Source organism: Pagrus pagrus (assembly GCF_965226575.1).
Source record: "Pagrus pagrus genome assembly, chromosome: 11".
In the NCBI taxonomy this organism is placed as follows: domain Eukaryota; kingdom Metazoa; phylum Chordata; class Actinopteri; order Spariformes; family Sparidae; genus Pagrus; species Pagrus pagrus.
In genome coordinates this window covers 16,458,161-16,472,611 of record NC_140195.1, presented here as the reverse complement: position 1 = coordinate 16,472,611, position 14,451 = coordinate 16,458,161, and the positions used below count along the sequence as shown (strand labels likewise).

At 40.0% G+C, this 14,451-nt stretch overlaps 1 protein-coding gene across 1 annotated transcript; it reads right to left on the bottom strand.

Moving 5' to 3' along the window:
- Positions 1 to 3,820: 3,820 nt before the first annotated feature.
- On the bottom strand, positions 3,821 to 10,433 carry slc26a10 (solute carrier family 26 member 10). The gene is made up of 18 exons (XM_084365620.1): positions 10,123 to 10,433; positions 9,004 to 9,114; positions 8,732 to 8,889; positions 8,315 to 8,479; positions 8,077 to 8,229; positions 7,903 to 7,985; positions 7,665 to 7,812; positions 7,348 to 7,461; positions 6,676 to 6,753; positions 6,484 to 6,579; positions 6,282 to 6,388; positions 5,979 to 6,048; positions 5,647 to 5,829; positions 5,505 to 5,559; positions 4,907 to 4,995; positions 4,760 to 4,814; positions 4,529 to 4,635; positions 3,821 to 4,425 (listed from the first exon to the last, which is right to left on the bottom strand). Exons 1-18 carry the CDS (start codon positions 10,385 to 10,387, stop codon positions 4,387 to 4,389), a joined length of 2,076 nt encoding a protein of 691 aa, XP_084221746.1. The 5' UTR covers positions 10,388 to 10,433; the 3' UTR covers positions 3,821 to 4,386.
- Between the last annotated feature and the right edge of the window lie 4,018 nt (positions 10,434 to 14,451).

The following is a 14,451-nucleotide window of genomic DNA, read 5'->3' as shown; positions in this document are numbered from 1 at the left end:
CTACAAGTTGTTTTCACTTCCTTTTTGACAGATGTATTCTGGGCAAAGGTTTAGCAGAACTTCAGTATAACTTTTAAGTGTTCCTTTAAAAGATGTGATCACATTTTAAAGGCAGCATTTAAGGACCTGAATCAAGTGTGAACTTTGTTACCACTGTGAGAGTCTGGAGGGATTGTCAGAGAGTCACTCAAGTAAAATACATGTAGCATCAAATAAAAGAACATCATGCAGTTTTAAAACATGGGCTTTTAGATTCAGTGCAGAATGTAATCATGCAAGATTGAGGTTTATGATCTTGATATATTTTTTCTTTACCTCCTTTTCAAAAATTAATTTCCCTCAGATATTTTTTACAGTACTTTGTTGGTGCACAAGCAACCAGGTTAACTTGGCTAAACATCTTCCCACTCATCATGAGAAAAAGCTAAGCCTTAATCAGCCTCTTAAAGTGACTTCAGATGGTCCATGCCCTCTGCTGGGGCAAACAGAAACTTGTAAAACCTGAGTAGCTCAGAATCGTCCCCCTCTTCCTCATAATTTTCCAACTTGAATGTATTTTAGAAGAAGAAAAGAGGCCCATTGTCTGAAACGCACCTTTTAGATAAATGTTACGAAGAGGAAATCCAGATGAACAGGGAAGTATATTCAAACTTCTCTTTGTGTGAGTGTGTGCATGTGTGTATGGCTTGCATGTCGGCTATGTGTGGAAGTCTGTCGTGGTAATATGCTGACAGACATGTTAACTCAATGCTTTGACAATGTGAAAGCCATTATCTTTGTTAAGAATGCCAGCTTGTGTTTATGTTTTTGCTTGCCTGGGGACTGTCCACAGATGGGTGATGGAAAAAAATAAAAACATAAATACATTTATGGAAGTTGTAGAAAGTACATTTACTCAAGTACAGCACTTGAATAAAAATATGATGCACTTGGACTTTACTTGAGTAAATCATTTTAAGTAACTTTACACTTCTACTCTACTACATTTCACAGGGAAATATTGTATTTTTCCTTCACATTTCACAACAGATAAAGCCTAGTTCATGTACATGCTTATAAGATGTAACACAGTGTTATAGATTGAACCAGTGGTTTTGAACCCTCACAAAATTTGCTCCATGAAAAGACAAACAATCTAAATGAGCTTCCACTAGTCTTCTTTAGAAGGTCAACTCCTCTTCAAGACCATTTGGATAAATCCTGCGTAAAACCTGCCCATTCAAATTTTCTTACTGCTCTGAAATGTGGCTGCAAATGTGTCTCTTTTTGGCGTCATTGCCGTGTTTAGAGTTATTTCTGGTGCATTCACATCATGTTTGTACAAGGAGGTCTTTTTGTGGACACACCTTAACTATAGAGAGTTTGCCATGATTCACGTTTGATGACTTACAGACTGAGCTAATAAAGCGCAAACAAATTCTGTGACACATCAGGTTCTGTGACCCAAATGTCTATAATAATAAGGTCAGTCTAAACACACATCAACACATTAATGCATCAGTAATTATAATCCAGCAATATCATACACATTATTCTGAAATGGGCCATTCTGCTTTATGAGAACTTACATTTTTGGTACTTCATGTATATTTTGATTATAATACTGAGACATTGAGATTAATTAAATACATTAAAAAAACATAAAAAGTACAAAAACACGCAGAGAATCAGTAGCAAAGGGTGTGTGAGTTTTGGGAGGTGAATGACAGTTCAAGGAACAGGAAGCTACAACCTAACTGAACAGGTCCCTGCAGGCAAGAGAATGCTGTTCCCTGTTGGCTGATGATGCCCTGCCCCCACCAGGTACCAGGTTTCTGGAAAAACAGGTAGACAAAAGTCACCATCAAAGTACAATTTGTGATTTATATTGTAAACTTTTTGAGAGGGTCAGACCCTTATGTTGGAAAACATTGGACAAACTACCAAACTGTATATATACAGTCAAAACTAGCTGCACCGAAAGCTGCAACAATGAAGTGCTGTTTACACATTGTTGCATCAGTATTGACAATCTAATAATGTCATACATTATGAACGTGTCAGTCAGAGGGAACAAGCATTTCTACCTTTGACACTTTAAGTATATTTTGCTGATACTATTTTGAATGCAGGGCTTTAACTGAGTACTAGACTATTTTTACATTGTTGCTGAAGTAGAGGATCTGAGTGCTGCATCAAACCTGAGTTGCAGACATTAAAATGTCTGTCTGATGGTGTGACGTATGCATGTGTTTGATTCCAACAAGGATAAATAAAGGGGTCAATAAACGTCTTTGTTACTACAGTGACATCTGACCGTCACTAGCGAATCACGTGACATTTCTTCCAGCATAAAGAGCCTGCTGAGAGACTGTCATTCCAACGTTTCACCACAAGATGGAAACAAAAGATCAGAAGAAAATGCCACACAAGTTGAATGATCCTCTGCTTTGTCATGAGGAACATTATCATTTATAATATTATTAGTAGTAGCATGGGTAGAGGCAGCGGTAGTGTCGTTTCATACTCATGAACGCTCTTGGTTGGATTAGTGCTTGCTGTTTCTGTACAAATTTCATCAATTAGTAATATTAAATATTACTATGATTTTGTAAATGTTATTCCCCTGTAATCCACAGTTGGGTTTTTTGTATTTATTTAATGAAATTTCTTTGTATTCTGTTTATTTTTGCTAAATCATGTGTGGGTCAACAAACATAACTGTAAGTACATGCTGTGCATATGACCTGAAATCCCTTTTTCTAAGGCAAATCAAACATTTTGTCATTTAATCACTGACCTTCCTGGTGGAGTTTGCAGCATTACTCTTTGAATATGTGCCTGTGTGTGTGTGTGTGTGTGTGTGTGTGTGTGTGTGTGTGTGTGTGTGTGTGTGTGTGTGTTCATGTTAGTAGGTCTGCTGGTAGAATCTGGCTTAGTAAACATTTGGCCAGAGCCTTGTGTACCATGTTCTAATTGAAGTGGACTACTTCTTGCCAATTAGTGAAACACTCCTTTAGCTTTAAAGGGAAAACCCAAAGGGTACAGTGTCTAGAGGCCTCTTTGAAATATGCACTGGAAAAAATTAATAACTTGGCTATCCAACATCAAGCAAGGAAATAATTAGGTTTTTTGTCCTGGTTTTGAACTCACACTAGGTATAGTTTTATCAGGTCAAGGTAGCAGGAGGAGCCGTGGGAGGAAGATGTGTGAGGGTCGGACAGCAGAGGGCAGCGTGTTGGGGAGGTAAGACACCACTTTGAATTAATGTAATGGCATTTACAGCACCTGGTAAAACAAACCTGAAACATCTTAAAACAGATTTTGTCAGACTTGTTATATAAGGTTCAAACTCTTTTTTTCTCTGTAGAAAGCGGCATCAAAAAGTTTCATCTAATATAATAGCAAGTATGTTTTAGGAAAACAAACATCAGCTGATGCCAGTAAAGAGTGAGTGTTACATATTGAATGAGCCAGAATTCAGCAGGACTGACGACCTGTGCTCTTACTTTTCCAATTTTACTCCTTCCTTTGCCTCTCATTTGAATCCTTTCTTCATTTTTAATCATATCTCAGTGCAGACACACAGCTCTTCAGTTCCTCACCAAACACAAAGACTGCTCTTCTCCTCTCATCAAAGTCTGACAGAGTGGCGTGCTTCACATTCCATACTGTGTTTCTCCCTCAAATGTATTCATATTCATACTTAATAACCATGGCAACCCGGGGTAGGTATTGATGCAGACACCTCTGACCCAATTTGCTCTGACATTTTGTTAAATTTAGTTTTGATTCAAGTTCACGACTCAAGTTCTGTTTTTGGAGATGCATTTATTGTCAAAACAGCCACTGGATGGCACAGCTGCCGACACACACAACAGTCATTCACAAAACATTATGTGCAGTCTCTCTGGAGCTAAAGGACAAAACATTTTAAAGGCAGGTGGGCATTTACTGTACACAGTTGCATATTCAAACACATATTTCAAAAGATATAAATATACAAAGTATTTTCAGTGCACTTTATATTTACCTGTATTGCAGACAACAAACAAAAACTAAATAAATATTACTATGGTAATATTCCAGCATATATGACAACTATTAAACAAAATAATATCTGTCACATACAGTTTTATAGTCAAAAGTAATGAAAACACATATTTTTTACACTATATATATATATATGATGAGCTTGTCTGTTGTGGGGAGACAATCTTGTGAGAAAACTGATAACACTGTAATGTATTAACTATTATAATTCATGTCATGGTGCTACAACAGGCTACTGCTTCACGGAGTCTGGACCAACTGCTGGAGCGCTGCTGAACACCTGACACTCAGGTCTAATGTCCTAGTGCCACACACTTGGCTGATGGGAGCTTGACTCATCGCTGTCCTCCTGCCTCATACCCAAACAGTCGTGGTGTTCTCCGGAGGTTTTTCCTACGGCAGACGATGTCAGGATCATCATTTGTTTACAATAATCTCTAGAAATTACAACTTTTTATATATTATTATATAATATTTTTGAACATCTCTATTTTACCTTCTGCTGTTGAATGTACGTCACGGCATCATGCACAGTGACGAAAATATGTTGAGGGTTCATGTAGTTCATCAGACCGCTTGATGTGAGGATCTTCAGGACGCTCTCTGCAGGGATAGAAATCAATGATCAGAATTCCCTGAATTCCCTGACAAATTACAGATTTTTCTGTGAGAAAATAATAGCAGATGAGACATTAGGAGAAGAATCATTCGGATACACAAGCCTTACCATTGCAGTTTGCCAAATACACGTGAACTCCAGCTTTCTGGCATTCAGTACACATCTGCAAAATAACAAACAAACCAAGCAGGATGAAACTAACAGAACCGTATACAATGATAATTGAAGCATAATGTCTTGCTTTAGCAGACTGACCTGTGTAAAGAGTCTTGCTCCAGCAACGTCAACAAATATCACGCTGCTGCAGTCGATTAACACGGCCTGAACTTCACTCTCAGATGTTTCTAGAGAAGAGAAGTAAGGAAATTAAAGGAAAGATTTCCTTAAAATTATCTGCAGCACAAACATGTAAACAGACACAGAGTGTTTAAGATTTGATATGTGTGAGGATTGCAAGGGAACCCCTGATGTAAATCTCGCTATAGGACAATGGTATTGGTTAATTATCCCTGGGAATGAGAATTTAATCTTTTTACTTTACATTCTGAACTCCAATGCCATTATTTCAATTCTAAATAAAAAAATGTAGTATATTAGAATGAAATTGGGCATGTAAACTTTGTAGAGTTTGCTGCATTAACTCCTTTCTTGTTGCTTTATCTTTATTCTATTCTATTTATTTACCTACTTATCTTGTTCTATATGTGTTTTTGTGTGTTTAACACTTAATAACAATAAATAAGGTCTAAAAAAATATGTAAACACCGATGTGTAGATGTCCTTATTATGTTTTGGAAGCATATGCATATTTAATATCATCCACACTGAACCTCCAAAACATTTCATTACTTACCAGATTTAAAGAACTCATTTTCGGAAGAAAACGATGTGTTTGCAATGCCTCTCTCCTAAAGAACGACAGAGGCAGAAGAAAGTTAGATTGGATTTTGCAGAGTGAACTGTATGCTCTAACTCAGGGATAGTATTAGACGTACCACAGTGTTGACGGTGGCCTCTCTCTCCCGTTTCTCCAGGGCTTTCCTGGCCTTCTCCCGGCTGCGGATCTTCTCTGGCGTCAGGCCCAACAGCCTGCTCATCTCTTCCCTGAAGAAGTTGCGGTTGCCATAATAAATAGGCCCATTGTAAGTCAGGATCTTCACTCCAGGCACCTCATAGCACTGAAAGGAAAACAGGATTGTCTCAGCTTCATTTCAGGATTGGCTGCATCGTCTCTGAGATTCAGAAACTTTTTATGTCCCTCAAGTTTAAGGTCAAAACCCAGTGTGCAATGCAATGCAAATATTAAGCAGTAAGAGCGTCCTCTCACCTTGCTGTGGTTCTCCAGAGGTCTGTAAATTTCTGTGTTGCTGGCCCGACCGAGCACTGAACAACCAGCCCTGTTGAACAATGGGACACCAGTTTTAATTAAACACATTATATAGCCTGAAGTGATTCTCTCTTTCTCTAGTACAGATATAAAACTCTCAATGTTCTTTCATCTTGCTTCAGATATTGTAAGTATGATTCTCTCAGTTCATGTTTAAACTCTCACATTGTCATGGTCTTTCTCACAATAGAGAATTTGGCATGAATGCACACTAATATTTGTGCGGGGGAATCAAAAATGTACCTTTGTGTGCGACAGATGACGGTCATCATGGAGAACACCACCCCGATGGCGAGGCCAAGGTCCACGTTAAGAACCACTACAGACAGCCAGGTTACCACCCAAACCATCTACAGAAAAACACAGCACAGCAACACACTGTCATGACAGGATGACACATCTGCTACCTTCACTTCAATCCTGCCATACCAATAAATGGCCTTACAAAGTCAATCCTGCTGATTCTCCACAGCTCAGGTAAGTCCTGGAACTGCAAGAACATCTGCCTGAGGCTGGTAACATTGATGCATGCCAGCACTGCCTGGGTAGAGAGATAAAGGATGAGATGAGTGCACTTTTCTTCTCTCTTACTCTCTGCTGGGTTTTATAGAGATACACACATATACTGTTCAGGCACCTTTGGTAGGAAGTAGAACAGTGGTCCAATCAGCAGCAGGACGATCAGGACAACGAGACTAGTGAACAGGCCGGAGAGCTGCAGGAACACAAACAACACTCGTGGATTAGAGATTATGTATGTAAACACATATATAATTAAAAAAATAGTTATAGATGGGCTGCACAATGTGGTTAAAAAAGTCAGAATGCTCATTTTTGCATCACAATCTACATTTTGACTAAAACGTACAAGTAAAATCTTGATGTTGTGACTTGTGTGTGTGATTTGTTGGGATCTGTACCAAATAAATTTTAATTCTAAATCTAAAGAAGAAGGTTTGAAGGCCATCTCTGCAGCACAAGAGCAATTATATTGCTGTTTTGTCAGACAATTCACCTTTATCAAAAAATGAGCTTCTGCAATTTGGCTATATTGCGATTTTACTAATATTTTGATTAATTATTCAGCACTAATGGAAAATCAGCATTTTGTATTTCTTTGTCGATCATACTTGAATAAATAGGCCTGTTTTGATAGTTGTTGGAGTTTGCCCTTACATTCAAGGACCTGTCATCAATTTGTGAGCGACCTTTCTGCTTACATTTAAACAAATACAACGAGCATAGTAGTGGTTTGTGAGTATGATGCCACAGAGGATGCACAGAAGTTACTGTATATCATGGACACTACCTGCGTGTGTCCTCCAGCACTCTCCAGTATGTTAGTGGTGGCTAGAGTGGCTGAGCTGGGGAAGCAGGTGAAGAAAGAGGACACTGTGTTGGAGACACCATGAGCCAGCAGCTCCTGAAATCAAACACAGGTTCGATACAGATAGTTCATCAGAGTCACAATCGGGTTTGTTGCCAAGAAGGTTTTTATTGCCGCAAATTTCACAAAAAACACTGTAAGTCAAGAAGCATTCATGAAAATAAAAGAACAGATCGGTGAGAATCTAACTTTTCAAGAAGCAGCTGTGCATTCAGTCAGTCAACAGTCTCACATTTTACCTGGTTGGGATGTATTGAATATCCATGTTTATCAGCATAGATCATCGCCAGTGAGACCGACACAGCGTAACCAACAAATGTGATGGCCACTGTGTCTCCAGCGATTTCAGGGAACGTGTGCAAGGCAGGCATCTTTGGCCTCGGGAATCTGGGGATAGGAGAATTAAAAATCAAACTACGGGAAGCTCCAGAACTCATCAGTGTTTTGAGGGTTTTTATTCATATCTACAACAATTACCCAGCTGGGATGTGGCCAACTATCTCAATGTTGTAAGTAGAATCCAGCGAGGAGGCGTATGCCACCCCTGTAGCAATGATCACCTGAAGAACGAAGTATAAAACCATAAGTTATAACCCGTTCATTATATTTTAAATGTATCAAATATAACATTCATGAATCCAGGTGACCGACCGTGAGGATCTCCACAGGGATAGGTGTCCGCAGGCGCTGCCGGTAACGCATGTTGATTTCTTTCACTGGCACCAGGACGACCAAACACACCATGGAGATCAGCAGCTCCGCCATGTTGGTGTGAGGCAGGTTCTCCATCACTGACGCTAGAGTCTGAACGCACAAGTCAGTCATCAAATGCTCAAGTAATAGCATGTCGTATTAGGCCATCAAGATATCATTATGAAACGCTGCTTACCTTGAAGAGGGAGAAGGTCCCAGTTTGGCGAGGAAGCCGCAGCCCCAGCATGCTTTGCAGCTGTGAGACGGTAACATGGAAGGCAGCAGCACTGGTGAAAGCCTTCACGATTGGCTCTGACAGATAGGTGGAGAGGAAGCCCAGCTGAAGACCGAACATGCAGAGCTGGTGGATAAGAGATTAACATAAAATGATGAGCTGTGTTTGTGAATTAAGTCTGTGGGTCTTGAGTGCATTATCACAACACCACTGGCATCAAATTCAAAATGAGCATACGTTTCCAAAATCCATAGTTAATGAGGTAAAACTCTAAATATATCGTCTTTGCATTGTTTTCAATTGAGTGTATGTCAAAAAGAATTGAAAACAGGACTATGTTTCATGTTTTACACAGCGTCCCAACTTCTTCTGTCTTACCATAATAATTCCTGAGAGGAGTGCTACAGCTGAGGCCACTCCAATCCTCTGGGCCTCAAACTCGGCTGCATCAGACGAACTGGAGTTCATCTCCAGAGGAGTGGGAACCAGCTGCTCCACCACAGAGCCCGTCATCAGACTCACCACAGCAAAGGTACCTGAGAGCAGAAGCGTCATCTGAGTACAAAACATGATAACTGACACTTGGCATTGAGCTAAAGATGTGTGCATGAGATGATGTCCTTATGACAATAGATGTTGTGTGGACTTACCTGTGGACACGTGTCGACCTGTGCCAAAAAACATATAGAGGACCACAGGGAAGAAGGACGTGTAAAGGCCAAATATCGGTGCCACGGATGTGAGTAAAGCAAAGGCCATGCCTGTTTAGGGAAGGACATTGAAAAAGAAAAAAGGTTTTATTACCAACATGTTATTCCTGATCTAGGTTCAGAATGTAAAATGTGTCCTTTTGTAGAGTCATAAGGCTGAGGCATGCAAAGTTAACAGTGATAACTGAAATGTAAAATGTGACAGTTTAGACTTACAGCTGGTGCCATTTTTTTGGTTTTATGATCAAATTAAAAACACGTATCCTAACCTTGCAATACTAGCTCAAATTCTTGGCATAATTATCAACATGAATTATTATAATATTATCAATAATTGTCAGTGATGGAATGTAACTAAGTACATTTACTCAAGTGCTGTACTTAAGCATACTTTTAAGGTATTTGTATTTGTATTTGTAGGTATTTCCATTTTCTGCTTCTTTATACTTCCACTCCACTTCATTGTGGTGGCAAATGTACTTTTTACTCACCAGTTTTAATCGAAGTTACAATTTACTCTGCAGATTACATGCTGCATCAGAGCCAAAGTAAGGCATTGTTTTATACATTTGTTTATTTAATCGGCAAGATGATTAAAAATAAGAAACACTGATTAAGATCAGGAGAAAAAACTGGTTCCTGTAAGATAACTGGTCAACTCATGGTGTACAGTATAAATGTGCATGTGTAATTAAATGTACAATTTATTTATTTTTTCTTGCAATTCTGATACTCAAGTTAAATTATTGCAAGAAAATTACTTTTGATACTGAACTATGTTTAATATCAGTTACTTTAAGACTTTTACTCGAGTACTATTTGTATGTCTGACTCTCACCTTTACCAAAGTAACATTTTAACACAAATCCTTCACTTTTACTCAAGTAACACTTTTTACAGCACTGATAATTATTATTGTATAACACATATGTCATTGCAGTTGTTAAAATCAAAATGAAATAGTTGAATAAATACAATCAACGTTAGATAAAACGAGCTTTTGTGTGACTGACAGCCTGAGATCAGTTATACTTTGAGCCAGATGGTTTGTTTACTCACCCTGCGGGATGTGAAGAATACCAACTGTCAGTCCCGCGATAGTATCTCCTAAAATCCATTTCTTTGGTCTGTATCTGGGCAGCCAGCTGAAGATGGGCACCCTCTGCCTCAACAGGTGAAGGCAAGCTCGCCTCGAACACCTGCACCTCCCGGCGAGCTTCTCCCGGAGCGGTGAACTCCCGCTGCTGTCTTGATCGGAGCCGTAGGCCTGCTTGAAGCGGTCCTCGGTGTAAATGTTCCTGTACACGGCCACAGAAGCGCTCATGATGTCTCTGATGAGAGCTCACCGTGCACCCGCTGCTCTCGAGTCAGTAAAGGTGTTGTCTGTTGCAATACATTTATAGCAGACTCTGCCCTGACCTCTTGAGCCATTGCATTTTCCTGTCAGATGCCCCTCAGCCAATGACATGGCTCAACCTTTTTTGTTGCAGTGTTGAACAACTTTTTTCACATCTTTGTCCTGCCTCAGTCAACGTAAAGGTGTGCTGTTTCATTGTTTGGCCCCCAGAAATCCTCAGGGTCCTACTGCTAAAAGGGTTTTTCAGTCACACACAACCCCTCCCTCCAAACACACACACACACACACACACCACCCTTTGCACTGCACAGCCCTGTGCTCCCTCATGTCCTCCAGAGAGCCATGCAGGAGGTACAAGCTCAGAGGAGGCGCAATTAAGTCATACAATGTATACCACTGTGAAACGCCCACACAGATCAAAGTCGCATTGTTGGCGGAGCTGAGGTGTAACCTCAAACCATGTCTGTTAGCGAGGAGTTCATTTCCGAGAAGGATGGATGTCTGTAATGGGTGGGTGTTTAAACTGTGTAGCCATAAGGAAAAGAGTCTGGCACCCATGAGACCCCTGTGAAACTCAATCACACATGGCAGCCTGGTTCATGGATCAAACCACACCTTGACTCTGATCAGATGAGGGAGATGTTGTTCTCTTTCGGACAGGAGTGAATACAAGGGAGCTTTGGATAAATACAAGATAAGACAGGATATGTGTGTCTACTGGCTGTAACATATTATTTGCCTAATGTAGCTTGGAAGCTTAAACGTGATTAAGAAACCGTCTTTGAGTGTGGGTGACTAAGAGGCAGAAGGAAATGACGATCTCAAGAGAGGTTCTGAGTCTGGTGAATATAAAAACAAAGGAAACGGAGAATTTATCCTTAGCACTGGGTGCTGTGAATAAACCTCTCCCATCTCATGAATGACGACTCCCATCCCATAAGGCTACGTGAGGAAGTGCAGGCAATGCCAGTTTTCTATTGTTGCACAGGACAACACCCTGGGACTTTTGCTTGAATGGGCTAAGACCTTGGCAAGAAAGTTTAAAAATGCACAGTACTGCACGTTCAAATCGGCAGCGAAGATCAAGCATCTATCGTTGCATTTGTGAAGATGTTTTACCTTGTTGCTTTACGAGGTGAAAATGTCATCGACCATCCAGCCGTAACGTGAACGAAGAGCTGATGAATACAACTGGAATATATTATATAACATCTGATGCCTTTTAAAGGTCGAATCAGCAAAAACTTTTTATTTCAAACCTTTATGTTTAAGCTGTAATGCCACTTATGATTTCTACAGGATGCACATTGGCGAATATGTCTGGGATCACTTGGATACGTTGGCGTGGATGTTTCTTGTATACACTTCCATGCAGAGATGTTGACTGGAGACTAAGACTAAGACTCAACTTGGACTTGGTAAACGTTCTTATTTGTTTTTATTTTTGGCACATCAACAACAAGAAAATAAAGTAATTCCCTCCCTTATCAATCACACAAAACCTTACGCATCTGGCTACAGATGACTGTGCTCCAGCAACAACAACATTGCGAGCAAATCTTTGGCTATAATAACTTTACACAAGACCCAGACAACAACAAAAATCTGAAGATGCAACGTCTATGGAATCAAAATGATGCTGGATTGCATCAAACGTTGTTAATCTCCTAAATATGGAACCACATAGGTTAGTCACCATAAAAATGGTCGGGTAACTTGGCTAATGTAACACCGGGAGACATACCAGGCTAATACAAACGTCAGCTACAGACAAGTTACAGGTTTATTATTATTGACTATGTAACTCACATGTTGATAAGTTTACAATTACACTGGGTTTGAGAGGCTACGGCTGCCCTAAGTGGGGCCCGCGGTCCAAATTCAGCCTACCAACAGGTTTGATCTGAACAGATGTTACCGTCCTGTAGCTCTGTTTTTGGTCTCTACCTGCTCCAGAAATGTACATCTGTCTCTAACTTGCAAGACATTTGACTTTTACCCATTTAATTGCTGCCTGTTCAAGGCAGGAATATTGCTGTCTGTATAGCACTGCCCTATAATATTGTCTATATTCTGTAAAAAAAAAAAACTAAGAAAAAAAACGTACAAAACACTAAATAGCGTACAGTCAGTTTATCTGTTTTCTCTCTTTATTTTTTTTTTGTACTTATTTGCTCTAGAGCAGCAGAGTTGAATCATAACTGAGTTCATCACTGCCAGAGATCTCTGACATATTACACATAGTTATTTGATTCATTGTTAGTGTAAAAATCTTTATTAGTGCAGCTTTAATGTTATGGATATGAAATCATTTGTGTTTTTATACGGCGTGTCACCGCATCAGCCCAGAGGAAGTTTTAATTAGCAGCGAGTGTTTGTAATCCCACATACAGCGACAATGCTGGAGTCGGGTCAAATGATTTCACCCTGATAAATGTCTCCATTTCTTCCTCATTAATGAAGTAATTATTGATTCTAAATTTAAAAAAGGAAAACAAGGGCTAATGTTGAGTGAAATTGTGCCCATGCTTTTGTTATTCTATGAAAGAGAAAACATTGCTAAATATGTAACTGGAGTCAAACAGGGTGTAGGTGAGAGGTCCAGTGATGCGATACAAAGGTAAAGCACTGGATGGACACCCCCTACAGTGTGATGTGTCTCTTTGTCACTAGTGTTTCAAGCTAAATGAAATAAACACACGTGTCAAGAGTTGTTTTTGTTCCAGTGTCATATTCCTAGAATTGCTGTGTCTCTGGTGGAGAGGAGACACAGTGATATAAGGGACTTTAAATGCCAGGAATGTGGGCCATTGTGTTGATCAGCTCCAGAGGATTTATGAACATACCGACGGCGTTGTGTGTCTGCAGGCTGTTTAAACAAGATATTAATCTGTGGTAAAAGGAACAATGAATGGAAAAGGATATGGAGTGTTAACCCCAAACTAGACAAAACCCGTCTGCTCCATCATAACACAGACAGCTCCTTATAAGTATAAACAATGAAAATGCGAATACCTGAGTGGCACAACAAGTGTGTATCATTGAAACAAATCAATGTGCATTCAGTGACCTTAACAACCACAACAAACAGGGTATCAACACCGTATGTGGACGGAAAAATTGCCTAATGATATGACTATTTTTCTTCCAAAGGTGCATTTGTAACCCCTTGATTCCACTGGGCACGTCTGTTACCTGGCATATGTGACGCCGTGTTGTTCTGTACTCCACGCGGCTACATATCCCACAGGGAGAGTTTCAGAAGCGGAGCGTCATGCCTGCCCGATATTATTGACTTGCTCAGATTGTATGTTTTGTTATTATTCCATTATTTTTGTGCTTCTACTGAGGCTACATAGTTAAATCGTTTCGGTTTTTTGTCTGTTTTAAGTGTGTTTATTTTTAATATTTCCGACTTTGTTGTGCTGTAGATCCCGAGTCGCCACAGGGTGTTTAATTTAGAAAAAGTACCAGATGCACTATGCTGTTCCACTGTCTGACTTCCTGTCTGGCTGGATCTGCTCTGTCCTTGACTGTACCTTTAATGCAGCAGAGAACCCCCATTGAATCTGGGGGTAAGAAATAGCCAGAATTCAAAGGTGGCTCCAAAACTATAGGGGGCAGCTGAACAGCTTACTGCTGCTTACCGTACTGGACCTGATACTCTTTGCTACAGCCTTCTTTGACTGTAGCTACTAGCTGCCATGCTTTTATTATTCCTAGCCACCATGATACGTTCGCGACTTCTGGCACGTCCTGTCACTTAACCAGAACTGACATTTGCCATGGCAACAGGGCGCTAATCCTCTTGCTGAGAGCGATTGGTACGACTTGTCATTCATTCATGACACTCTAGGTGAGTGACATTATCGAGTGAAAACTACTAATACAATTATTATTGCTTGGCCTTCTTAGCTAATACTTCTAAAGCCTTGAGAGTGCCACTAGTTCGTACGTCATGATCCTTTGGTAGTTACGCTCGTTTCACGCAGCACTTGAAGTATCACCCACAACCGTTTCCCCAGTGACCT